Below are 27,918 nucleotides of genomic sequence, written 5' to 3'. Positions count from 1 at the left end.
GAGTTCTCACGGTGAATTTTATTTTGTAAGCAACAATATAAACATGTGAATAAAAACAGGCATCATTTGCAGGGCTGGCCTTTGATCCAGTGTACCCCGAATCTAGCACCCCTTCGAGAGCAGGCGGGGGCACGCCGTCACCTGTGACACCAGAGGCTTGCCAAGCTGCAGTCCACCAAGACCTTTGTCGTGGAAAGACCCATAGCCTGAATATCTGCTGTTACCAAAGGTATGTGCAATCTCGGAATGTAGACCTCCCACCTCCCGCCCACCCCACCCTCCCCAGGTTAAAAAAAAAAAAATCAAATAAAAAAAAAATCATACAGCTGCAAACGAGTAAAAAAAAAATTGCTTCCAGCTTATTGAGACTGAAATGGCCTGTTGGACTATAAACTGAAATATCATTCTAGAGATAACCAATTGGTCGTGACACGAAGTACTGTATTTACAACTCAAAAATATAACTGTTATATACTTTAATTTATAGCAAATTTAATACATTAGTGTTTACAAAATAAATTCTGGACTCAACTGAAACAGCGTGCTGCTTAGCAAGTTCTTTTTTCCTTCCTCTCACTTTAATCGAAGAGACCAGCAAGCTTAAGAGCTTCTTCTGTGATCCACACACTATTTTTGATCATGCCAGATGTTGAAAATCAGAACGTTTCCTGCATCTCTAGTCTCGTTGCTTGGTACCTTCTATCACTCAAGCTGTACAGTTCGAACCTTAAGCTGTCCTTTAACAAGTTCCAGACACGTCTCGTGAAAGCTGCTCAGATACTAACCAGGGCACTGGCTAACGTTACAAACTCAAGAAATATCGTATCCGTATTACTAGCTCACACAACAGGAAAGAGGAAATATAACTACACATTCAATCTCTTATTTCTAAGAGCAAAGCTGCAAACTCCATTGCTTAAAGTAAGATACTTCAGTAAGTGAAACAGTACCATACAGTTCAAGAAACACTTTCTCTTTTTAAAAAAAACCAAACATCTTAATAGTATAAAAAGTTGTTTACTGGTGTTTCTACTATAAAGCTTTGTTCCACAAATCAAAAGTGATAAAATAATTAGATATGTTTACAGTGATAAGAGACTGCAGTGTAGACATTTCAGCTCACATTTTGCTGACCGTTTCAGTACGACACAGACTGTGACTGAATCGTTAATACATATCTATGACACAGAGCAAACTGCAGACATGAAGTGCACACCTGAATATGGAAGTTTACCCACTGGCACGGTAACTTACTCTCTTCAGCCCTCCCTTTCCCCTCCAGAACACGTTGTAGGCAAAAACTGTATTCAGAAACTGAGGCATGTAACTATTTTGACTGCAGGAAAGCAACTCGTATTGAGGGAGTTGCGCAGAGGAAAAAACAGATGCACACAAACACACCACAGTAAACTCCGAAGTTACATGCCGAGTATTTCTCCTTAGATAAAATGACATCTGCAAAAGTGAAAATGTACAAAAAATAAAAACTGTCAAATAAATAAAGAATACAGATGTTAATTAATCACATATATAAAGAAACGTATTGGCATACTGTATGCAGTATACGGTATATTCATAGAATTATGTGGGCTGGACAGCACTTAATAAGGAGTCACACGCTGAAGACGTAACTCCTTGTCTCTCTCCTCCAAAAGATCTTATAGTTTCTGGGTATCAGGTGCACCCTTTCACACCAACGCATAAATCCTGCAGCGTATTTCGTCTTTACCACACCTAGGATGCATGTTTGGGTTTAGTTTTCAAAGGTCCACAGAGAAGTCCAAAAGAGTTATAACGGTCTGAATCACAATTTTTGCAGCCCTGTCCATGCTACTTGGTCTCTTGGGTTTCCTACCAAATGAGATTTTACTAATTGTATGGTATATCAAACCAGTTTTTCCCCAACGAAATGGGAGCCAATCATATGGACTCTTCCATACTCTAACTGGCATTTCCTACACTCCGAACTGTAGGTAGGTATTATGCTGTAAGTGTGTTACACAAAGGCTGCGGAAACCACTGAAAGTGATGTAACAATAGTTAAGTATCAAGTATGTCCGCTATAATACAGAGTCAGGGTCTAGGTCTATCAAATGCTATTATCCACGTAACATTTTAAACCATGAAATATTTTATGTGTTTTCCTTTTTTCTACAAATATTGTCGCAAACTCGCTGTTAATTGTGTCACGAGGTTCGCATTCCTAATTCTCCAATGATTTTTAATTCAAATGTTTAACAACCATATCTACGCTAGGTACACTTAAAGAAGACATTGAAATTTCAAGTAAAATGAACTGTAGCCACATCTACTGGACTCAATACACGTCCCGACATCTAGATTTACTTTGATAAGTTATACAAATACATAATACATTCTTAAATAATGAAGACCCACAATATTAATTTGTGAATCTTCCCACATTATAAAACCACTTTTACAGGAATGTTTATCCACCTGTATTACTGTTTTAGTTTGCAGTGTCTCTTGCTTTCCTGTTTCCACAGATTACTGTACCAGTTCTTAGGCTTTGGCTATTGAAATCTCTTATTTGAATGAGGCAACACTGGTTATTAAGGCTGGTTGTTTGTTTGTTTTTTTGTTTTTTTTTTTTCTCTTGTGAAGTTTCATTCTTTACTATGACACCATTTTTCCAGAGCAGAATGACTATCTTGTGTCTTCAGGTTCTGTTTTTATGACCTTTCTTTCGATGTTAAAAGCCGAATGAGGAAAATCCTTTAAAATACCAAGGCCTTCTGCATTAAGAAAGAAAGAAAGAAAGAAAGAAAGAAAGAAAGGAAAAAGAGATGTTAAAAAGACTGCTTGGAAAGAAATATATTCTATTCTTAATTTAAGGAAAAGGTCCATGAACCATATGGATACTGACAGTTGAAGGAATAAATTCTGCTGCCTCCTACTGGGCTTTAACCCACCTGGGTTAGAACCACCTCAGTTACACTGTGGTGATGACCAAGAAATCACACAGATTTACTTCAATTCTCTCGGGGAGCAGGGCTCAGGGGAGATGCACTCTTCACTTGCATTTTGGAAGGGAAGCGGTAAAAATCCCCGACTAGAAACTTCACCAAGTGAACTATCACTGGGATTGGGACAAACTGCAAAAAGAGTGAGCTCAAGCAATATACCAAAGAGGAAGGTGGAAGATTCTGCCCAGCTTTCAAAACAACTACTTTTGCATCTTGCCTTTAAAATAACGACTTTCCCACTGCGTCTTCCAAATGCAGGTGGGATTTTATTATTATTCCTAAAGTCGAGCGAGTCTGAGGCTTTATCTTAGTGCACCAAGTACTAAACTGAAACCACCCATACAGATTTCACACAGGGTTCCTGCTGCCTTCTATCCAACTTAGAACGAGTTTCTCCCAATGCCAGAGGTAAACGACAAGCTTGCCAGTGAGCAAAGTCAGCGAATGGGAAACCCAGTTCAAAAGACTTACTGCACGACTTGGTTCTCGGTACAGAAACAGTGCTAGGTCCTTATAAACCAGAATAAAAAAAAAATCTTTTTGTAAAAATTCCAATTCCTTTACACAGAGTGAAGCCGTGCTATAATCAAACTGTATTACAATGGCAGCAACCAAAGTATTTAACAGCAGTAGTGTGGATCAATACAGCTCTCCGAGGCCAGGCATGTGCCTGAACTTGCTCATCCAAACCTAGTTACTGCATCCTTCTAAGCTCTTCCTACATAATATTCGATCCCATTCTAGATTAGCAGGTAACACTCCTCTTGAACTTTTGTAAAAGCCTTGATTAAAACGTTACACACAGAGCACGCCAGGCTGAGCTACTACTCCCTTCTTCATTCAGAGACATCACCTATCGGTAAGTTCATCACCGGTTTTGTAAGAAAAGGTGGGTAATTTACAAGGGACAGCACTAACCCGAGGACTGGGACTTTGCCTCACCACCGGGATAAAGCCGGATCAAATCACTGCACAGGGGTTTTCCAACATGCTGCTCTCCATCGAGTGAAATGTGCTGCAACTGTCTACTTGGCAGATTTGACATTCGGAGATTCAGCGGTCTTTCACCTGGAAGTCATTCACAGTGAAACATTGATGCATTAAAAGCAAAGCAATATTAAAAAACAGGTAGAGACTTAAGGACAGACTAGTTCTGTCAGTAAAAGTGCACCCTGAATTCCAGCTGCTCAGGGAAGATTTCCAGCAAAACAAGGCTTATATAAATATGCCACTTGGCAGACTATTCCACAGGCACAGCTAGAAAGGGACACTCAGCCATAACAACAACAACAAAAAAAGTTAGAAAATAGAACTCTTATTCTGCTCAAAAACCACTTTGAGATCCTAAAAATTCCCACTCCCCCTGCACAATCCCTTTGAGATCCTAAAGGTTCCCACTCCCCCTGCACAATGGAGAAATGTCATAAAGGAGCCTGCACTATCAGAGAGCTGGATCTACACGCATCATTCTTCCTGTATACTTGCATACACCATTGCTTGACCAACACACACAAACGAAAGCCTACATTTTAACACTTAAATCTATTCTCTTAGTCGCTCCCCTCTACTGCTTCTCTTCCCCTTAAACAAACTAGCTCTTAAAAAAAGCAGATACAAGAACTTCTGGTCATATTTCTTGTGTTTAACATTTTGCCTCATTTCACAACAGTAAAAAAGTAATAAATAAAATCCAAACAGAAAGCGTTCAAACAAAACAAACACTCTTAAAATTAACTCAAGCTAAGGAATAGCCAGTTGGTAAATCAGAGATAACCGCAAAACTGTAAGCTTTTTGAAGAATAACAAGCTACTAAGAACATAATTAGAATCTGCTTAGTTCTAAGTAATTTGCATAGCCAGCTCCTCAGGTTTTCTTCCTAGACTGCACAAACAGGTAAACAGAAAGGGGTAGCAACTACATTATTTGCTTTACTTTCAACTTCCGCAGAGCAAAAACACAAATGAAATGCAACATTCTGCTCTATTTTCACAACTCAGGACAAAGCTAGACCCAGGTTCTGCCCTCTTCTTCCCTTCCCACGTTACCCATCGGGAAAGCAGTTTGCCCAGCCAGATCAGTGTAACAGAGCAGAATCTGACTGTACATCTGATTGCATTATTTTGACTGCAAGCACTTCAGGGCAGAGATCTTGTCTTGTCCGCTCAGCCCTCAGCGTTCTATACTAGATAAATAATACCACTGACACAGGTTGCATAACATCAAATGTATCTGCTAGCAGCAACGCCGTGCCTGGAAGGTACCATACCTTGTCCATCAGCGTTATCTAATGACATGCCATTGGGGCTGTGCTCTTCGGAGTTTTGTCTGTAACACCCTGTGGAAAGACGTCTCTCTAATGCCGCCTGGTTGCAAAGAAACTCCATCTGTTTTGCCATCACCTTTTCTGACTGCAAATAAAGCAAAAAAAATTTCTCTACATATACATACATATAGTGAGTCAAAACACGAGGGAAAAAAAACGGTATCAGATAAGACTAACAGCCTAGATAGAGGGTTTTGTTGACTCATATGTACAGATGTGTGCTTTACGGTTTCTTCAAAACTATCAAGCAAACAAAATATTTTTGCACCCATAAAGATTTTCATACTGTACATGTGAGTCACTCAAGAATACTTAAAATGCAAGCTGTTGCAGTTCATCCACACGGAAACGTAACGTTAAAATTCTGTTCTTCAAAAACACATAAAAATTGCTTTCTGCACTTTAGGACTGCAGGTTACGTGAAAAGAATCTCAAGGAAAGCAGAAAATGATGTCTTAATTATCCAGTTATCTCTGTTCAAATACATGTCTTCACAAAGTATTCCAAGAGCAATGGCAACATCTGCTAAAAACTTATGCCAAGATTTTAACAGACATCTTGGAATCTTTATTTTAGGAAACAGCACTACACAAGCTTAAAAATCTGCCATTCTGAAAGTGTAGGACGACAGTATGTTTGTGGGGGAAAAAGGTGTGAAATGTCTGTCTAGAAGAAGAACAAGACCTATACACCTCTAGAGAGTGAAACTAAACAATGCAGTGCAACGTGGGAGGAAATGGCGTCTGAATGTTTGTCATTGACTTTAATGCCAAGAGAATTCTAACTTTCACTATAATCTTGTTCTTAAGAATGTAAATAAGCATCTTGCAAAAAGAAAAAGAAAATCACAAGTCAAGAAAGTTGATTTAGAAGAGCCACAATGAAGAGAAGAACAGAAAGCGTACAAACTTAACATCTACGATTGACAGGAAAAAATTCATTTCTCTTTCAGGTAATGCTGTAATTGTTTCAATGAGCACAGAGGGCTATTAATTGCAGAGCAGCTCTTAACTTTTCTTGGGAGGTGATGAAAGTCCTGACTTCCCACGAAAGCCTGCTTACTCAGCATAGTTCAACAATTTACAAATACAATGACAGCGTAACAGACTGGCAAAATCTGAGCTTCTCCAGCACAGTGATGACCCTGAGAAGCAGGGTACTGACACGGCTGATACTTACTTTACTCTGGCTTAGAGCTCCTCAGGTTCTGCAGAAGAACACTGACAGCTCAACCTTGGTCTTGTGAGTCAGGTAAAAAAAACTATTTTCAAAGCCTCTACTTTCAGGTGGGCTTTAACTTTGCTATTCTGTCACTCCTGTTACAACTTTTGAACTGTAGAGCAATTTTTAAAAAGAATCAAAGAGTTCACACTCATGTCATCTTTGTTAATTGGGATAAAACCAGAATTTTAAACTGCAATGTTTCTGATAACCATAGAAAACCCCTGCAGAGCCACAGACACATTTAAGCCTAAACTAAATCTCTAGCCCACTGTTATGTAGCAGTGACCAATGAAAACCTTAAAGCGTATACAAGATGAAAATAAGCTTGCAAAAATCTAGTTCATGTAGTTATTGTGCAACATCAGAACATGTAGCATAATTGCTTTTTGATGTATCACAATGAACAGATTTGTACGACTGTACACTACTTTGCAATAGAAGAAGGTAAAAGACAGGGTAACACATCCAGTCTCAGAAAACAGGAGTGTAACTCCTAAATGTCATCTCTTACGTGAAAATTCGGTGATTACATTTGCCCAAATTGGCTATACAAAATAAATTTGCTGCAACTTAGCATGAAATCCCTCCTTGGCAACAACTGGCAGTAGGAGATGCGTATTTTGCCTCAAGGCTGGGATACACTACAGAAAAGACAAAGAAAGAATTGGAAACCTGTCTTCATTTATAAAAAGCTTCCTGGATATACTCGAACACACTGCACTTCCACCAGGCTAGATGTTATTTAGAAAGGCCATCTATCCTATTAGGTCCAGAGGTTCAATGTTTCCTAAAAATATTGGTCTTTCTTCTTCTAAGAAACGTCAGAACTGAAGACTCCAAGATCTCCTACTCTATTTCTCTAGACTCAGCAATTTGAACTTTCCATTTATAGCTAATAACGCAAGTAACACAGCACATACTGTACCAATAGTACCCTACTTGCTCCCAACAGGCAACTGTGTGTTTCAAGCATACTACACTAGATCTTAACTCCTTGGAACTAACAAGGGTAAAGCTGTAGCACTGTGTCAGAACAGTTTCAGAAGGTAAACCCAAATTAAGAGTGAGGCAATCACAGCTAAGCTAGGTAGCCTTTGAAAATTTACGGCAATTACTGTAGTCATCAAAACAATACACTGGCATCAATGTACAAAGATACGGCCTGTATTATTCACAGTACTAGGTTTACCTGGGAATTAAGAGCTGTTGAGTCTTCACTCTTTCCTTTAGCTAAAGCAAGTGGCATTTTGTCTTGCTGATAGAGCGCCTGGACCGTGTCCTGGAAATCAGGATAACCATCCTATTGAGCATAAGAAGAAAGCAAACACCAAGAGGGACATGTTACTGGTTTTTCTTCGCCCTCCTGGTATACTCAAAAGAAAAAAGAAAAAAAACACCACCAAAACCAACAGAACACATTCCTGAAATTTTGTGAAAATCCTGGACTGCGATTTACCTGTTCGTGCTATCCGCTTCATTCAAGTTTGTGCATAAAACACACACAGCCCCTCTACAACAACTGCTATACGTCTAAAACGGCATATCCAGGCAATCACATCTCATCTCTCCACAGCTGCAGGTGCATCCAGACTACTGTTGTCACTGACGTTACACATTCAGCCTTGCCAGGCAGATTTAGGCCTGTGGTTTCTGTCACTCATTACATACAGCAGTACTGGAGATTGTTATGAAATCAAGTTTATATGTACTTGAGAATAAGCCGCAGAAGTTGGATATACTAACCTTGAGAAACTGAGCAAAGCCTCCCGAAATGCAACGTATTTCACACAGAAGCTATACTAGTGTCACAAAATGAAATGCCATCACTTCACAAGTAGGGTAGCAAAGACTTTATATACTATGGGAAATCACAATTCAGTAATTCTTTCAATCTTAAATGCTTATGACAGGCAAATCTCTTTTGCAGCTTGCATATGTACCAATAAAGCAAATAAAGTTGCTGTGAAAGCCTGCCAGACTCCATTAGAATAAATTAATCATAGAAGCAAAGGTTCAAGATAAGAAATTTATCCTGCTCGGCATTATGAAAGGAAAGCTCATGGAAAATAGAGGAACATCCAGTAACGTTTACAAAGCACAATACAGGTGACACTGTTAAAATGTGAGAAGAAGCTAGAGATCTTGAGACAGACCCAAGCCTGGTAACAGTGGCATCTGTCACTGAGGATCTGTAGACCCAGATACCAAAAGTATACAAAAATACACCAAATTAGGTATACTTTCCTGTGGATTCTACAGGCACGTGCATGTAAATATCAACTTTTTTTTTTTTTTACAATAGCTGGACAAATGGATTACAGTCCATGAAGAAGAAAAGCGACCTTTCAGAAAAACCACAGGGAAAGGACTACAAGGTCCATGCTGTTGGCAGGCTGCCCGCTGACCTGCAGAGTGGTGGTCAGACCCACGTCGGGTAGCCAGACCCTCAGCGCAACATAACGCCAATAAAGCTATACTTTATGCTCAGGAAAGGAAAAGAAAAATAAAAAATAAAAATATCTCTCTGAACACTGCATATTGCTTTTATCCACCCAACATACTCCCTCAGGGAAAAATATAAAGGTGATAGGTATGTAAAATTTCCAATTGCCACAAAACCTCATCCACTAGAAACAAAGGCTTTGCAGTGTATTTCCATGAGCACTGACCATCTTCATAGCTAGACGTGAATATGTTTGGGAGAGGAGAATGATTATGTGTAGGAAGATGAGAAACTGAACACACAAAACCCCATCACTCAGGATCCTATTTTTGCAACAAAACAGGTAACGCTGCTCTTTATAATGTATCTTGATCACTTGCCAATACAAATCCCAAGGCTGTTTCCTAAAAGCAAGGCTGGCTGCCCACTGCCACTGGCTGCCGTGACTGTCACCTGTCAGTCACGCAGCTGACTCTCAGATGACAACGCAGCACTGGATCAACTTCCCAGAGCCCTTCCCCACCCCTGGCTGCTCCTCTCCCTGCCGCCCCATCGGTAAGAGCTGCCAGGGGAGCTGGCTGGGCCAGGCGACCACCTACTCTGCCTCACCAGTCACCTTTGCCTGGAGGTTCCTCTTCCCTCTGCAGTCAGGAGGGCCTGCTGCATGCAGTGCAGCATTTTTGTTTTGCCATGCTGCTGCTCAGTTGTTTTTCAAGCTGCTTGGTGCAGCAGATGTTCTCAGTCCCACATGTGCTTTTTCGCTCCCTCTAATGACATTTTTCCTATGCAAACAGTAGCTTCTACTGGTTTTGCTGTTTTTGTGAAAAAGACGAATCCCACACTTCAACTGGTTTTCTTTTCAACCTTCACAGCCATGGTGCAGGTGGGCCTTTTCTCTCCTCTCCCTCCATCCGTGCCAGCACCAAGGGGAGACACGTCCTCACAGCCTCTGCTCAGGTCTCCCTGCCTGTGCCCCCTGACTCCCACGGAGCTTTGTGAAATTAGCTCTTGCAAGCCCTCCCATCCCTCTTGTTCAGCCCAACGAAGACACCGACACGCGGAACAATTCCTTCATGCCACAGACAGCAAGAATATTTTTAAACTTTCTTCCTTTGCTCTCTTGGCTGTTCGCACTGACTGAAGGGGAACCTCGTCAACCCCAACGCAAAGCAGCAGCAGCGACGACCAGCCTCTCCTGCGGTGACTTCTGCATGATATACCCGTGACTTGTTCTGCTTTCTAAGCTGGTGCCACAACAGCTCACGGCTATGAGTGGTGCTGGTACTGAGTCACAGAAGATGGCAAAACAAGGGGTGCCCCTGCCCCACAACACCTACGCAGGAGAGATCCTTGCTCCGCAGGAGGATGTGCCATTTCTAGCCCCTTTCGCCTGTCCTGCTCTTTGTCCAGGGCAGATTTAGGAGCTACAAACGCTTTTTTCTCATCTGCTTACAAACCCCAATTCGTTCCATTCCCTTTTTCACTCCCTCCACACCTCCAGTCTGTCATTTGCCTGGAATTTTTTCCCCTTCTCCTCTCTATACTTCACTCCCACAGCTCACCCACCCACTCAACGAATAAGAGGGGGAGAGCTCGCAGGGGAAGAGAAAGGCTTTTACAGGTAATTTGATGTAATTCATGGCATATTGTTTCTTTGTAATGCTTGTGTGAGTTTCATATTCATGAAGAGGATAAATTTACAATGGTGGCTGCAAGCCGGCAATGTTGCAGCTTGCACACACAGCTCTGCTAGCTTTGCTCAAGGATGACCTTCAGAGTCTCCCTGGGTTTTTTTCATGTGTTTTTATATTTCAGGAAATTAACTCATCTTTTACTTTAAAAAAAAAAAAAAAATCTTTTACACTAGGCAAACAGTGTGTGAAGTCTTTCCAAATTCAAGCACTAGTATTTTAAACCACGCTGTGTGGAGACATTAATGACTAATGGGTAAAGGAATGGTGAATCAAAACACAGAGTTTAGCCTTAAAACAAGAGTGGCAAAATGACCTTTACCACAGAAAAAAGAAAAAAAGAAAAAGACGACAGAGCTACTTAGAATGACAGCAACAACAACAAAAAAAATCACCCAGCTTCAGATCCTCTGCATGATATTAGCATGAGCTAACAGAGCCACAAGGAAGCATTACAACTTTAAAAACAGGATAAGGAATTCTTATCCAGAGCAGAAGGAAAAATCTGCAGCATTTGTTACCATTTCCATTTTTACCTCCAGCTTTCTAAAAACAAACAAAACACCCCACCCCCAAAATCCCCAAAGATACTACTAAAAAAAGGACTTTTTCCTAGTATTTTCAAAACGCAAGCCCCAAGAACCTGAAACACCACATGTAAAAGTGATCTACTATGGAATACTGCATGTTTTTAAAATGTCTTTGAAGAAAAGTCCGTGATTTCCAGTGTACCTCAGAATCACAATGCACTGAAGTAATGCTTTACTCCTTAGAAGGCTCCGTTTGTAAGGAAAAAGACATTTATGCTGATAACAACACTGGTTGCTTCATAATTAATAATGCTATGCTATCAAATGAGAGATTATTTCATTTAGTTTCAATTTCATGTTTTTGAAAAAAAGCCCTACTTCTGAAATAAGTCATTTGTACAGTTAGGACATGACATCTTCACAAGCATTTTAAAATACAACTGGCCATTTTAGATAAAAAGAAAACCAAGTAAACAAATTTTCTCAGAATTACTGAACTAGGAAGCATCTAGAGAAAGCAGGCCTTGAGACTCTTATGATTTCACCATGCAGAAAAAGAGAATGCACATTCCCTAAGGCTGCCCAAGTTTCCTGCTCCCCGAAAAACCTAGTTTCTGCCCACATTCTTCAAGATTTTAATTTTACTTTTTTTTTTTTTTTTTTTCAATGAAGATCCTGTGGAAAAAAACACCTCCCTTGCAGTGTGTCATTTTAGATACTTGCTCATCATCACTTATTACTGAATGAAGGAAAAACTTCCTAATGCGGAAATCTAATCATCAGTGAAATACTATTTCGAGCAGAGGAGTGGCAGCTGCCCACTAACTCTTACAAATCAGGACCAGACTGGACAAAAGAGGGGGAATCAAGCAACCACCCTGCCATGTGCTGGTCAAGGCAGATAATGGTGAAAGTGGATAAAATCGTTTTATGCAGCTTTTCCCCGCTCTTTTTTGCAGATCAGAAAACAAGCATAGGTCAAAGCAAATCAGATCCTAACACATGTAAATGACATTACTGACTTATCAAAGCTATACATTTTGTATTATATAAACTCAAACAACAACTGCATGCAGACTGATAAAACTTAATAAATAAATAAAAAAGATGAACTCCTCTAGACCTGTTCATAATTGGCTTTTCAAAACTGACTGCTCTCACCGGGGTTTGCTTCAACAGGAAAAACCTTCGTACAGGTAACAAAGCGTCGCGCTACTGAAAAAAATGAAAGCCTTACATTTGGTGCATCATTTACCCCAGGATGAGTTACATATGAGAAATGCATTCCAGAATATGCTGCAGCTTTCCTTTACAGTTCAAGAATATATCACATATCTGTGTCACATACAAATCTAGCTCCGGCCTAGCCTACATCCTAATGCATATTTAACCTACACCTTTTGGAGTTGGCCATGCAATAAAAAAACCCCAAAACCAACAAAACACACAACACTACAGATGTATTAAGACATCCCTGTAGCAGTCAAACAGTAATTTGTTTAAAGAATAAATTAAAAGGGAAGATCTGCCACTCTTATAAGGTACATAGGGATACATACCTACTCTCTCCCTTTTTTTTTTTAATTAGAAGTGACTTTTAAAAAGGCCACAAATTTACTTTCTGGCAGTGACAACTGAAGCAAATGGCAAACTACATATATGTCGCTCCTGCACACCTAACGAGAAAATCCCAGCATCTCCCTAAGCAATATCCTGTGCAGGTATATACATTAGCCACATATAGATGTGCTTTTTACACAATGTTATTTACAAAAAACTGTAAACTAATATCTACAGGCCCAACTATTTGTGTTGGCATGTATAGCCTTTAGCTAGCTTTTTAATTTTCAATACAACCAGTTTTATAATTTATGCCGTAGTCAGAGACGGTTAGTATTCCACCATCAATCCTTACCCAGAACTCTGGATTCTGGACATGATCAAAAGCTGGCTCAAACAAATTAAGCAGACCCCACCTCACACTGACTTAAAAGCAGGAGGCCTCTTGGGAAGACACTTCCTACAGTGCTCAGGCTTATTCCACCACAGGAAGCCAGTCAGTCCCATTCCTCCCCCTCCTACTCAGAGTGCAAAACACTGCGAGTAACTTTACCATTAAGCAAATCCTACTCTTTACCCCTGCTCCTACAGGTTTCTCCATCAAGCACTTATATTTGCAGAGACAGTGGTGATGTTCTCCCCCTCTCTCTCACACCCATCAACTGTCTGTCAAATGTTTTTCTGACAAATTTCCTTAAGACATATCCCTTCAAACCCAAAGTGAATTTTAGCACGCATAGGTCAAAATACAGTACCTCTAACTTGATTCTCTTTGGCGACAGCTCATCCCTTTCTCCACATTTAGATCTAGAAGAGAAGACACAGTACGTTATCAGTAAACAGCACGTTAACCCTGACCATCAGAAATAATAATGAAAAGAGTCAAGGGGGGAAAAAAATAATCAGGCGAGAACAAGTGAGATGCACAGAAAAAGCTTCCAATTCACTTGGCAGTCAATGTCACACCAGTATAGGAAACACAAGCGCCTTGTGTTGTTTTCAAAAGTGTCAAGATACTCATGGACTCTTCTTCCAAATAGGAAGGAAAATTACCTGAGCACAGAGAATTACAGAAATGCCTCTGACACTGCTTATCATCGTGGAAGAAAGGGGAGCAAAGGAAAACCATAAAAAGCTCCTAGAAGTACAGGAAAATGTATTTTGAAAGGATATCACATTACAGGTGAGGGATTTAACATTTAAACACAATATGAAGTATCAGGATTTTCAACAATATTTATGAATTCTAAAGGTTTAATTGCATTTAAAAGCTGTTAAGCCTTTGCTACCATTTCATAACAGCAGTTCGCTTAACAGAACAGTAACTGAAATTAGGACTCAGGTTCAGTTCCTTTAAAGCAAGTTTGTAAGCCACTCCCTATGACCTTATCTTTTTTCATTCCCTGGAAAATAATAAGCCAAATCTGTACACGGAACAGAAATTCTTGATACATTGAGCAGCTTTGGCTACTCTGCCTATTTACATTAACATTGAAATGTACAAATGCCTCAAATACTTGGAAATGCCAAACTCCCAGATGCCTCTCAACATGCACTATCCTCACAATTTCTGGAAAACTAGAGTGCAAATGAAAAGGTAATTCAAGACAGCTACATCTTAGCAATTTAAAAGCTTCACGACTCAAATAGCATTTTCCTACCCTCCTCAGAAGAGCACTTTGCTAGCTGAAGAGCAAGAAGAAAGTATCTCTAGTGCTTCAGAAGAAGCGCTATCAGACTGATTAGCTCCCTGAAATTAAAGGTCCTTTGAGTTAATTAAAACCTTACTTGGTGGTCCTGTACGTATACTTGTATGTAACTTCTCGAGAGATTTGCCGAGCTAGTGCGAAGAGTTCATCTCTCCTGGTCAACAACGCGTTATCTTTTACACACAGCTGAGCGGCTGCTTCATTAACTGTTAGCTGGAAATCAAACACAAAAACAGGGATTCATGATTTTGCATGTTTTCACCCATTGTGCTTGTAAAAGTACCGGTTCTTCGGAAATAATAAAAAATTCCAATTGCATGTAAAAAATACCTATAGTTGTATACTAAACCCTGGAGGGTTTCTTCCATTTATTTATACCCTTACTAAGCCAGGTAAAGCTCTGGGAAAAGAAAAGACAACAAATGTAGTTGGTGCATTTAATGTCCTTTAAAGTAAAACGTTATTGTAAAACTCTCTCAATGTGCACTGCTTGTGCCTCATCCCAGCATTAATTAAATCTCAGTATAAAACAGTAGCTCTGAACGTTCACGGTGTTTGGCTCCCAAAGCCTGGTTTACAGGGAATACTATTTTTATAAACGCAATATGCCCAGGACTTGAGGGGAAAAAAAAAGAAAAGAAAAAAAGAAAGAAAAAAAACCCCTGACAGTGTGGGTACAGATGGCTTTCCCTGGTGAATACAGCATAAATTCTGTAGAAGGTGATGGTTTAAGAAACGATTAAACTTTTTTTAGCTCTATTTCTCACCCTCGTGTTTGTGAAGACTATCTTCAGACATGAATCAAATGTAACTTGTTTCAAGGATGTTTTCCTGAGCCTGCCAGGACACATTTCTAGTGCCTCTGCTGCTGCTGGCAATAGTTTCGGGGGGAGGGGGGGGAGAAAAAAAACCACCAACCCTCAAGTTAAGGCTCAAAATGGTTTCAGAACACTCTTCAGAAGCCTAAAGGAAGTGGCGATACTGTCATGAATTACACCAGCTTAACAATACTGCTGTCTGAAAAGCCTATGGTCAACACGTACGAACAAACCCCAAAGTTATTAATACAGCAAGATGCTGAAACCGAGATGCTGGAGAGGAGATTCCTCATTCCCTGCTCCTTTCACAGTAAGCAGGGCCTCAAGAGACATGTTCACTTCTTCCTCAGCTGAAGAACAGCCAGTACTTGTAATGAAGCGTAACAGCAGGAGGCCAACAGAATACTACAGGTGTTTTTTCCGAAGTGCCCACAACTCTTCTACCCTTTATTTCTAGAAATTAAGCTGCTTTGAACGGGCTTGGCTTCCTGCAAATGAGCACAGCTGCTTTGCTGCCACTGTCAACAGCATGCTCCGTCTCAGGCTAGTGAATATTTACAAAGCAGCTAGGTTGTCCACAGCAGTCAGCATAGTCATGACGGACTGAGATGTGCCACCCCCAGCCCTTCAGCTGGCAGTGCGAAGCACAGCCGCAGTTCAGCACACAGGGCTACGGGGCAGAGGACAGGTCGGACCGCACACGTGGGACCTCAGGCACCAAAACCCTGGCTCATACAAGAAGCGCTTTTCATGGCAGAGAACAGAAGGTGAAGCTCAGGACAGACCAGTAGGTCCGCAGTTAAACAGTGCCTCTTGGGAGAAGGCTAAGGAACTCGCTACCGGACCCTGCAAAACGTTAGCTGTGATTTAAATCACCACAGCCAGCAACTCACCCGAAACACTGCACACCCCATCCCTGAAGGATGGAAGCTGCCATGTGACACCAACAACACGCAACCATGCTGCCCTCCGCCACAGTGCTTGATGTCATCCAAATTAGAAAAAAATATACTTTGTCTAATGCGACACCTGCTCTCCAGGGAGGTTGGAAAAACAGAAACATGTATCAGCAGATCTGGGATTCTCTCACTGGCCTGTACCCATGCAATATTTCTAGTAAAACCTCACACAGAACTGCTGTTCCTAGAATTTCAGAAGCATTTTTCCTGTGTTTAGCATAAAGGCCTCTGATCTGAGTAGGGCATTTCCTGCGATACCTGAATGCTAATCAGAGTGCAAACATGTCTTTAACAGGCAAACTAGATAAGTTGCCTGATCCTTTAGTCTCTGTACAGACTGGGGAGAAAAAAACAATACAGAGGTCAGATGTACCAGGGTGGGAAGTTCAGGTTTAACCTATGAAATATCTCCAGGTTACTATGTTCCTACAATACAACCTACTGAAATAATAAAACTATTATCCCTTGGAGAGGAACAGTTGCTCTACAATGTCTATCTTTTAAGAAAAAAGGGGGGGAGGGAGACAAAATTAAAAGATTCATACAATACTGATGAAAAAAGTTACCAGCCAAAGCAGACATTGATTTCCGTAGCAGTGATAGCTACTACTTTCCCAAGGATTAATAATATGGTTAATGCTTACAAAATAATTTCAGATGGTTTTTATCCCTCAAAGTGCTAAAAGGTTGCAAAGAGATGAAATGACTGAAAATGCTTTGGGTAGTTGTTGGCAAATGCTGTTTATCCTAATGTATGAGAAAAGCCAAATGTTTATTTGTTTGTTTTTCCTGGTTTCTTCTTTCAGGTCACATCCAGACTTACTGAATTGAAGTGCATCATGGCTTCCTGCCTTTTCAGGAGGCATAATACTGCATATAGAAAGCATTGCATGCCTAAAAATAAAGATTCTGTTTGCTGGAAGCCTTAGTGATATGGAGAAGCACGTAACCATACAGGCTCTACAGAGAGGGACGGGTATATTCACATTTGATGGAGTTCATAGATTCCTCCACTAAAAAACACATAGTTAAATACCAAGCCCTACTGTTTCGGTGAGTCAGCAAAAGAAAAGAAAGAGATCGAGCTAGACAAAATTTATTACTTGCGTTTCTTATTCCTACTTCTCACACTATTAAACAAGATTTTTTTTTTGTTTTATAGGCACCTAGACAAGCAGTGAAATACTAACACACAAATTACAAATCTGACTCAAACACGCACAGGTCACCAAGTTCAAGGGCATGCCTTGTACTCCTTCCTCCTCCAGTCCAACTTTAAACATAAAGTGCTCTCCGTGCTTGAAAAGCTATGTAATACCGAGACAATGAAACGGATTAAAGACAGCGTATTTATTAGTTTTGGAACACCTTTGAAAGATTCTGCATCAGCTCTTATGCTAGATCTGTGCCTTATGCAGATAATCCTACCAAAAGCACCCACTTCCAAACCAGCTCAGTGTCTACAGCTCTCACTGGCCTCTAATGGCTGCTCAAGCCCCCTGAGACACTCCAGTGCTCATACTGAAACACACTCAAACCGAAATTCTCGCTAATTCACCACTAGTAATTCCACCAAGTCTGATTTTAATTTGCATGCAACTCCACTCTGCTTGAGGAGCCAGAGATACTCTGATCTTTACATTAAGAAGCTAACCACTACTTAAGCTTTTTAAATTCATAGTGAAGTTTATTCAGCTGTCCACTGCCAGCTGCAAGGAGAAACCTTGAACTGTGAGGCAGAATGACAGCCTTGGAATGTATTAACACATGCAGAAAGACAGTCTCTGGACAAGCAGAAACTTACCTCCCTGGTTGTTTAAGGTCCTTCCTTCTGAGCAGCAAATTGTTTAAGCCATCAAAAACAAAAATCCATGGAAGTTGAGTTTAAAACAGGCAAACTCTGGTTTAGCAGATTTTAAACCAAAAAAAAACCCCAAAAAAACCAACAACAAAAAACAAAAAAAGAAGTCTCATTGCTACTATTAGTGTATTCTCTGCTTTAAAATAGAAACTGAGAGAAAACTGTTCAGGACAAAACTTTCTGAAATCTGGCCTCTTTAAGCAAACAGTAAACCAATTATGAGCAAATTCTTCTTGCTTGCATGTGTGCAGTTCCCATCAAGTTCAGCGAGGCCCCACATGCGTAAGTGAGGCATAAGTCAACCACATCCTCCTTTGATCTTGTGCCCTTAATCATAATAGCGATAGAAATATTTCCTAAAGCCAAACCATGCTCTCATTCCATTTTTAAACATGGTTTTATAATGATGTAGTGAAGATCTTTAGTGCAGCATGAAAAAAAATTAACATAGCAGAGCAGTCGTCCTTTCTTCCCGTTCTTTGCTACCCTGCTCCTTCAAATTAGCAGCCCACTATTCGCTCCTCCAGCTTCAGAGAGCCGCTCCTGAGCCTAACCACATGCCCAACAAAAGCTGCCCCCAGCACCCACCTCCCATTACGCTGCTGGATGCCAGGAAACGATCTTGCTAGAAGTCCGCCCAGATTTCAGAGTGTTTTCTGCAGCCACTACCCCAGGAAGAGATTGTGAAAGCACCTTGACTGCCTCCATCCTCAGCTGGGGAGAACCCCCCTTCTCCGAATCCTGACTCTGCAGCAACGTACACAGAGCATCTACACAATTAATCCTTTCAAATCCTGCCTCTGTGTCATATGCAACTTGTTCTGCTAAAGGAGAGACTTCCGCAAGGTCAGGGGTGTAGGACGAGATCTGTTCCTGCACACTGGATGAATTCATATATTCTAAGAGTACAACATAAAGCCACAAGGCATGTAAGTGAAAGCTGCACAACTAAAACTGTGTGGTAGAAGTGAGGCTGACTACTGACAAGTTCCCTTGGAAGCGTCTCCCCAGTCTGCAGTAAAAGCCCTTGTGAAGTCACTGCTGGTGATGTGCAGTTGCCTTATAAATGTAAATACATAAACAAAAATGTAAAGAAATACGCCTTGTTTCCTTCTGCCCTTCTCCTCTGAAGCATAAAGAGAACCTAGTCTTATGCTATGGATCACACACCTACAAAACTTCTTCTTGAAGCGAAAAAAGGCTAAAGCCAGTACAGTTTTTTTGGCACTCCTGTAACATAAACATTGCCTTTCCTTTTGGGAACTAAGCCTTACATGCCAAATTTTAAATCCAACTGAAATTTTGCAATCACTGTTAACTGTGAAAATGCTGATGCAGCATTCATATCAACAGTGTCTTGGCACTGCTTTGAATTAATGTTTGTTCTCCTCTTGTACTGTACTTTGGCACTGGGGAACTATTCCCCACACAGACACACCTATTGTGTTACAACATACGCGCTGCGAGCTTCAAGAACACCAGAAGAGAAGGAGGCCTGCATGGACTTTCAAGGACAAGAGGGAAGAGATGCTCCACAGGTATTAAAGGACAAACCTTTAAATTACAGCCACCCATCAATACTGGAGACAGTCCTTTCCCTTCCTCCTCACGTAGCCTGCACTTCACTTGACTGGCTTAAGACCACTGCGCCCAAAAAAACCCACAGGCTGTATAACTAAGCGTCACCCCAATTCAAGCACACAGAAATCCCACCCGCACCCACCTCCCAAGGTTTAGGGACCTCATCAGCAGATTCCTTTTTACCTCAAGGGCACAAGCTACAGAGCAGGGTCTCAAGGTGAGGGAAGACAGCAGAGGGTAGTAGCCAAGCAAGGCGATCCTGTTACCAGACACAAGCGATTTTAGTTACTGATCTTCCAACCAACCAGTCTACTCTCAAAGCTGCAAGGGAATATCAAGACAGGACTGCTTTAAAAACATGCCAAATGCTTAGAATCCCAAGGGCCACGCTCAGTGCAATAGTGGTTTGCTATTTCGGTACCAAACTGTTTAAACCCTCTGTCTTGACAGGCTGCACCAGTGACCAAGCAGTCTGATGACACCGAGCTGAAGTCATCAGCGCACACATGCACACACCCACCCAAGAAAGGGTACTCCTACTGCACCAGAGATTTCTATCTCGGGGCAGGACGGCCTACGGCTCCTGTAAGACACAACTCTCGACACCCAGCACGAAGCTCCCATACAAAAAGCACACCCTGTGAAAAGCGTCTCATAAAAGGCATAGGAATAGGGGAGGAAGCCCGCAGTCGCTCAAGGTATTTTTACCTCGTGGAGGGTGAGATGCTTGCCATCCTTTCTTTTCGAGTCAAACCTGCCATATATTGCACTGTACTTCCTGATCTCCTCCTCTTTGTGAGGGTCCTCGTCACTCATCTCAAAGATGTGACCAATCATCTTTGCCAGTTTCTTATTTGTTTTCAGTAACTCCTTGACTTCATTCGAGTCACTTTTGGGCAGGGAGGGAACCATACGTTCTACGCATTCAGCAACTGACAGAGCAGCGGCGGCATCCAGGGTCTCACTGTTTTCCTTTGGTGAAGCTGGAGAGCCAAGGTCAGCTGGGGAAAGACTATGTTCGCTTTCTGTGGTGTGGTGCCCCTGCCAAAGTCTCGGTTCACTGCCACTTTGCAGCGCTAAGTTCCCCACCACATCGGATTTGCTTGCGCCCACGCTTTGCACGCACGTTGTGGCAGCACATTTTGGAATCTTCAGGTGAGGCTCTCTGGTGCTGCTGTTCCTTTCGTAACTGCTGCAGGATATCCCCAGCCATGCAGGAGACCCTTCTGGCAGCTTATATATTGGAATGCTGCTGACCGGTAATGAGGTGAGAGGCTGGTTAAAAAGACCAGGGTTTGTGACCCAGTCCCTCAAAGCCTTCTGCAGCCTTCGGACATGAAGTGGCTTGCTAGCCATGCCTACGAGAGCCATTATCTCCAAAAACTCCTCTTCACCTGCTTCACAGAGCTGCTGGACATCATCACCACCCTGCTGAATGAAGGCATCAAAGTAGAATAAGAGATTTGCTTTTTGTAGTATTCGATACAGCTGCAGTTCCCCAAGGGTTCTGGGAAGAGCTGACGCCATCACGGATGACAGAACCTGCAAACAGTAAAGAGAGAGAAGATGAGCACTGGCACACCAATGTCCAGATGCATTCCCCCTACCACCCATCCTTCCGTAAGGCTGTCAACTCAGAGGAAGGATTTCTTTCTCTCATTATAAGAGCATGCATGGAAAAGAAAAAAAGGGGTGAAAGTTTTTTGGGGGTTTTTTGACTAGTTAACTTAACGGAAACATTTGTGAAAAAAAAATATCCACAAATCGGCAGATAGTTGCAAAGCACCTACAAAAAAGATGATTCAAACACGAAGCCAGCTTGTTTTCAGCGTTCCCCCTTCATGTTTGTTCCCAAGAATGTCATTCAATATTGCTCACTGCTTCTACTTGATTCTTTTATAATCTTCAGATCAAGATCACAGAACACTCTGAAGAATCACTGAATACTTGATCCCCTGAAGAAAAAAAAAAAAAAAAGAAGAGCTCATCAGTTTTGATTCTTCTTAATTCTCCAGTCATTTAACCCCATAGCAAAGTGGAAGACTGTAAAAGGAAAGCAAAGAAGGAGAGTGCTTCGTAGAACCGCAGAGGATTAATGAGGCTGGATCAGTAAAAGGGTGTTTCAGAACCAAGTGATCTTAATTATGGAAGCAACATCCACAGGCAAAGCAAAAATACTGATAGGTTCCAACACATGCAGTTTAAAAATGTTATTCTGAATTCACCTACCCATTCCATTTGCTAACAGCCCTGCATGTCACTGATATACATGACATGAAATACCATCCAGCAATACAGCACAGCAATTGAGCTCTAAGGGCTCCCAACAGGCAAACTGCAGCGGTATTCTACCCTTACGGCTGCAGAAGAAAACACTTCCACAAGTTTCAACTTCATAAAACCCATTATCCACAGTTATCCTGCAAATAATAAACTCTCCAGAGAATTCTAAGATCTCACACACACACACCTCTTCACTCTACGATGGCTTTTGCAACTACAAGTGGACAATTTCCAGTATTACTGTATTAAGCTAAACCATCAATCAATAACGTCAAAAGCATGTAATTTATAGTTGGTCGGGAAAGTAACAGAACTAAAACATGGAGCTGGTCTGCTAACATTACTCAGACTCTACTACCACACCGCACTTCAAAAAACACACAGTAGTAACCTAAAAATCAGCACTTACAGAACCATTTGCACACACTGGGGGCAAAACTGTTTTAATAACATGCAACCCCATCCCCAAACCTGCCATGCAGCAAATTATTTTTACAATACACACTTTTGCATATTGGGTTTTTTTACGTGTCTTTTCTTCAGCAACTCAAAATAAACGTACAGATGTAACAAACAGAACTCAGTTTCTATTCAGGAGGCATCTGCTGAAAGATCAGGCTTTTGCTACAAAACTGTGATTAAACTCTCCTAGACAAAAATAAAACAAGGAGGCCAACAGCAACTTGACAAAAATGTACGTGGCAGCAACAGGATACCTGCAAACAATGTCTCCGGGGAGACAGAGCCCTGGAAAAACTAAAAAATACAAAAAAACCCCACCCAAACCAAAGCCACCAGCTGCACTTATCATTCTTTGTACGCTGCTATTTGTAAAACAGAACGGACAGCAATCGCTGTCTAGATCTCAGCAGCCACCTGAAGGAGCTGCTGGTGAGCTCGAGAGCTAATAAACTGCACACTTTGGAACTCTGGGTGAAACTGGAAACATTTAAGAACTACATATTTTAGAAATACAGTTCAGCTTTCAAAAGTAATAGTTAATTACAGAAAAACAATTAAAGTACTGTCTACACTCCAAGATGGCAGAGGAAGCAAGGAAAATGAGGAAAATCACTCAAGGTAAACCTAAAAACAGTATATAATGCAGTATTTTTAAAATCGTCATTACTTCACGGAATTTCTAGAAAAATCCTCCCATTCCATACGAACTCTGACAAGACAAACAAAACTAACAGCTTACGGTTTAGTGGTGTAAACTGCTCCTACCCTCCCATTTCAAATGATGTTGACTTTCCACCATCAATACCACAAATTAACTTATGCGGCTGTTGAAAGAATACCCATTTGTTCTGAAAAGTCATTCGTCTTGGTGCAAAATCTACATAAATCTACATAAATGGACTTTGTGCAGAGAGCTAAATTGAATCCTGGGAAGACGGCGGCAGTGAAATTACATGCAGCCCAAGAGCTCCGGGCAAGGCACGGAGCTCATTTTTCCAGCCCACAGGCTGGAAGAGCAGCAACAGTCCACGAGCAACCCTTACCTAGAGGCTGCTAATCAACAAATCTCCTCATGACAGATAAAACTGGATTAATATGTACTACGGAGGCGTCAGCAGTGAGTCCACAGTTCAGGCTGCATTGAGATTTGCATTTAAGGCAAGCCTGAAATCCCTTTTGTTTTGTACTTTAACGACTGATTCCGTTTTCCAAATGTAGTATAGTAACTCCTGAGAAGGCCACACAGATTTTCTATTTATGATTGCTACTGGTTTCTGCAGAGAAGGCATTTGCAAACGCTCTTTCTTTTAGACCTCTCTTCTCTTCATTAAAGTGAGTTCCTTCTGCACTCACCTCAACAGTATCCCAAGTACTTCTGAAACTTTTACAAGGGGAAGGCTCCCTCCCCTTTCCAAGCCAGCCTCACCAGCCTGCCAGCTACGCTGCCTCGCTGCATTTCCAGACATTACCGGCCTGCTCCAACGGTTCGGCTCAGCTCACAGCCTACAAAACCAGGAAAGCAGGTAAGCTGGCCGACCTGGAGGAGTAAGGTGAGGCTTGGGAAGAAGACAAGCAACAGATAAGGTTTGCTGAGAAAGCAGCATAGCACTGCCTGAATCAGAAGAGACCGTTAACCCAAAGGACACGGGACGTTGCTACCTATCCAGCTAGAGCTGAGCCTTAGCACACCCACTCAAGTCTCGGCGCCACACAACTTTCGGGTGACCTTTAAGCTGCATCTAAGAGACCTAAAGCACTGCTTTCCCCCACCACTGTTGCTCTCACTTCTCAGTGCAGCAGCAGGGGCCGTGCTTTTGGGGCAAAGGGTGAGCACGAGAAGAAGTTACACAACGAGAAGACCCGGGCTGAGCTCCCAACCAGGAGACCTGTGTATGTCTTCCCGCTGGGAAGAGCACCTCATGGTAAGACCCCGGGGTGTTCCCCTTCTTCTACAGCCTGCTCGGTAAACCTTAGGCTTTCTAATCTGCGATCCCAAACAAACCTGGTTCAGGAGTAACAGCCTGGTAACGTCCTCTGGCAAAACCTAAGAAGCTAACCAGAACCATCTGCTGCCTTAGGAGCGAGCAGGCAGATCTTCTACGGTACGGCCAACTGCAAACCCTTTTACGGCAAAAGGTGAGAGCGCACAGCTGGCACGGGGAGGTCTGCAGGAATAAATGAACGCAGGATGGCAGCTGAGCTGCTGCTGCTTCTTCGCTTGTCATCCATACCGGTAAGGAGTATGGGAACACACAGGGAAGAGCAGCCGTCTTTTACATTTTTTTCACACAGAGAACAAAGAAGCTAGGAAATTCCCCCTAACAGACAAAGCTGTTTAAAATACACGCAAGGTCATGTACTGCTATAGCCACGGAAGAACCAGGAAATCACAAGTCAGGTTTTAGCTCAGCCTTTGCAACCCCTAGCCATACACCCCGATCTCCCACGTTACCTCATTCCCATCCACAGCCCATCACCGCACACGCCATGCCCCCCTCTCCAAACCCTGGATGTCACCTGAACTCCGACCACAAACACAACTCCTAGGAAAAAAGGAAAACAAACCCCACAGGGACGCACCGCAGAGCACTGCTAAATATTTGTAAACAACCAGTGCAGGAATCACAACCTGCTCCCGCGACCGGCTCCCTCTATCAAGACAGCTGGAGGTGGCAGCAGCCCAGTTCGGTGGCAGCAGCCCAGTTCGGTGTCTAGGCACAGGAAAAAAACCGTTTCTTCCCGGTTCAAAGCCGCACATTTCCCAGGGGTGGCAGGAAGATCCGCGGCTGCAGCAAGCAGGTGGTGGATGTGGGTGAAGCACAGGGAGAAGGAAAACTCGGGAGCCACGGGATGCCAGCACGGGGCAAGGCCCTCACCAGCAGTCTTCCTGCTTTTTAGGGCTGCACTAGAAGTAAAAGCCACCGAGCAGCCCTGACTTTTTGAGATTTTTCATTTTTTTTTTTTATTATTACTTCAGGTGAATTATATTTGAGCTGTCACCAATTAAATTAGGAATACAGGGAGAAAGTGCGAAACATCACATTCCTGTATTTTAGGCAAAAGTGATTATTTCATAATATATCTTGATCACTTTGGGCGTTTTGAAAAGTCTCTGAAGACAAACCGGATTTGGATTCGAGAGCTAGCTGCTTTGCATATTCATTACATTTTTGCAGCGTTTCCAAAGGACTTTTAGCAGAAGAAAATTACATGTAGCTGCAGAAGCGAGACTTCGCAAATTAAATAGTCTTGTCTAGCTCCGAGATGTGCCAAAATACAACCTATTAAGCGAGTTTCACATTCAAATACAGATGCGTATCTCGCCGCAACTAATAAAGAAACTTGAAACGTGCAAAAAACAACCGCGTAAGGATAAAAAGGGAGCCAAGATACCTCACGGTTCCCAGCCCAGCGCGGCCCGGGGGGTGTTCGCCCCGGGGGGCCGCCCTGAGGGAACGGGCGCAGCAGGCAGGGCGAGGGGGCTGCGGCCCCGACCCCCGCTGGCCGCCCAGCCCGCCGGCAGCTCCCCCGGGCCGGGCCCGGCACCCCCCGGGAGGCAGCGGCCAGGCGAGGCGGCCTCGGAGCCACCGGGCCCGGCCGGGCCGTCACGTCCCGCCAACGGCCGCGGGGCGGGAGGTCGGGGCGAACCACCGCGCGGGGGACGGCGGGGGGGGGAGAGGCCGCGGAGGGGCACGGCACCACACTGCCCGGGGGGGGGCGGCCGGTACCACAGCACCGCTGCCCCCCCCGCCCCGGTACCCCCGCGCAGGGCCGGCGGCCCGCCGCCCGGGAGCCGCCCCCGCCCGGCCCGCCCCGCCGCCTCGCCTCCCCTCCCCTCACGGCGGGGACGTCGCTGCACTTTCCGCCCACTCCCCCCCTCCCCCGGCCCCGCGCCGGATTTCTCCGGGAATCACCCACGCAGGACCCGCCCGCTCCTTCCGGCCGGCCCCCGCGGGACCGGGCTGCCCCCGCTCCCCGGCCGTCCCGCACGTACTCTGCAGCAGGCTGCCGCCGGCCGCGCGGGGCTCCCCTCGACGCCGTCCCGGGGCCGCCGACTCAGCCCCGCCGAAGTTGCTGCCAGCGCCCCCCCCGCCTGCGCGCCGCCGGCCCAGGCTCCTCCTTTCCCATCGACGGGGCGGGTGAGCGAGCCGGTCCCCGCCGCCGCCTCGCTGCCGCCGCCGCCCCGCCGCCCCGCGCAGCTCGCCTGCCGTGCGCGGAGGCCCGAGCGAGCCGAGCGGCGGCCGGGAGGCAGGGAGGGAGGGCGGGCGGGAGGCAGGGAGGGAGCGGCCTGCAGCGCCCCCGCCCCCCCGGGCCCCGGCCCCGCCGCCGGCCCCCGCCCCGCACACACGCCGCCCCCTCCCGCGCGGTCACATGGGGAGATCCCGCGCGCGATCCGCCGCCCGCCCACGCGCGGCCGCCGCGTGACGCAGCGACTGGCGGGGGCCGCCGTCGCGCGGGGGAGGCACGGCAGCGCGCCCCGCCCCCCCCGGCCGCCCCGCACTGGGACACCCCCCGCCCCGGGACACGCACCGGGACCCGCCCTGCGCCGGGATCCCCCCCGGCCGCCACTCACCGGGACACGCACCGGGATCCCCCCCCGCCCCGGGAACATCCCCCACGGCCGCTCCGCGCCGGGACATGCACTGGGACCCGCTCTGCACCGGGACCCCGCCTGCCCGCCCGGCCCGGACCCCCCGGGACACGCGGTCTCAAACTGGCCGGGGCCGGGGCGGGAGCTGCCGCCCGCCGGGCCGGGCCGGGACCGCGGGGGGGCCGGGCTGCAGCCCCTCAGAGCTGCGGGCGCCGGCCACAGCGGGGGGTACCGGAGGTGGTAGCGGGGTGTAAGCGGGGCCGCGGCGCAGGCAGAGGCGGCAGCGGAGCCGGGCGGTGGGCTCGGTGGGACCCCGGCCCGGCCCCGCGGGGCGGAGAGCCCCTCCTGCCCGTCCCGAGGCCGCGGCGCCCCCCGCCCCGTCACTGTCCCGCGGGGCACTCTGCGCTCCGCCGCGGCTGGGGCGTCCCCACCACCGTCCCTGCCGCCCGGGGGGTACCGGCCCGGGGGGCGGCAAGGGGCTGCAGGGCAGGGGCCCGGGGCGGGCGGGGGGGGGGAGGAACAGCGGGAAAGGGGGAAGGAAGGATGGTAGGACAGAGGGAAAGACAGAAGGAAGGAAGGACAGATGGAAGGGAAAAAGGAAGGATGGAAGAAAGGATGATAGGACAGAAGGAAGGAAGGACGGAAGGAGAAATGGAAGGATGGAAAGAAGGAAGGAAAGAAGGATGGAAGAATGGAGGGACAGAAGGAAGGACAAAGAAGGATGGAAGGAAGGAAGGAAGAAGGGGAAAGACAAAAAAGAAGGAAGGACAGTTGAAAGGACAGAAGGAGGGAAGGAAGGGAGGACAGACAGACGGACGGACATCGGCTAGGCGAGATGGGGGCACGGCGCAGCCTGTGGGATGTGCCCAGGTGGGGCGGCAGGTGGCTGAACCCC

At 44.6% G+C, this 27,918-nt stretch overlaps 1 protein-coding gene across 5 annotated transcripts; it reads right to left on the bottom strand.

Moving 5' to 3' along the window:
* On the bottom strand, positions 1–26,678 carry NAB1 (NGFI-A binding protein 1). Of its 5 annotated transcripts, none has more exons than XM_040604011.1 (9): positions 26,427–26,538; positions 21,478–21,642; positions 20,396–21,229; positions 14,548–14,681; positions 13,515–13,566; positions 7,725–7,835; positions 5,255–5,396; positions 3,906–4,055; positions 1–2,756 (listed from the first exon to the last, which is right to left on the bottom strand). In XM_040604011.1, the coding sequence occupies exons 3-9, from the start codon at positions 21,212–21,214 to the stop codon at positions 2,668–2,670; spliced, it is 1,497 nt and encodes a 498-aa protein (XP_040459945.1). In that variant the 5' UTR covers positions 21,215–21,229; positions 21,478–21,642; positions 26,427–26,538; the 3' UTR covers positions 1–2,667. The 5 variants fall into 5 exon arrangements, with proteins under 5 accessions (XP_040459945.1, XP_040459946.1, XP_040459944.1 ...); XM_040604012.1 differs by lacking the exon at positions 26,427–26,538 and adding an exon at positions 23,786–24,130 and having other exon boundaries at positions 21,474–21,642; XM_040604010.1 differs by lacking the exon at positions 26,427–26,538 and adding an exon at positions 23,786–23,973.
* Positions 26,679–27,918: the final 1,240 nt, after the last annotated feature.

Source organism: Falco naumanni, chromosome 8 (assembly GCF_017639655.2).
Source record: "Falco naumanni isolate bFalNau1 chromosome 8, bFalNau1.pat, whole genome shotgun sequence".
Lineage (NCBI taxonomy): Eukaryota > Metazoa > Chordata > Aves > Falconiformes > Falconidae > Falco > Falco naumanni.
The sequence above is the reverse complement of the archived record's forward strand: the minus strand, read 5'-3'. Positions and strand labels throughout refer to the sequence as shown.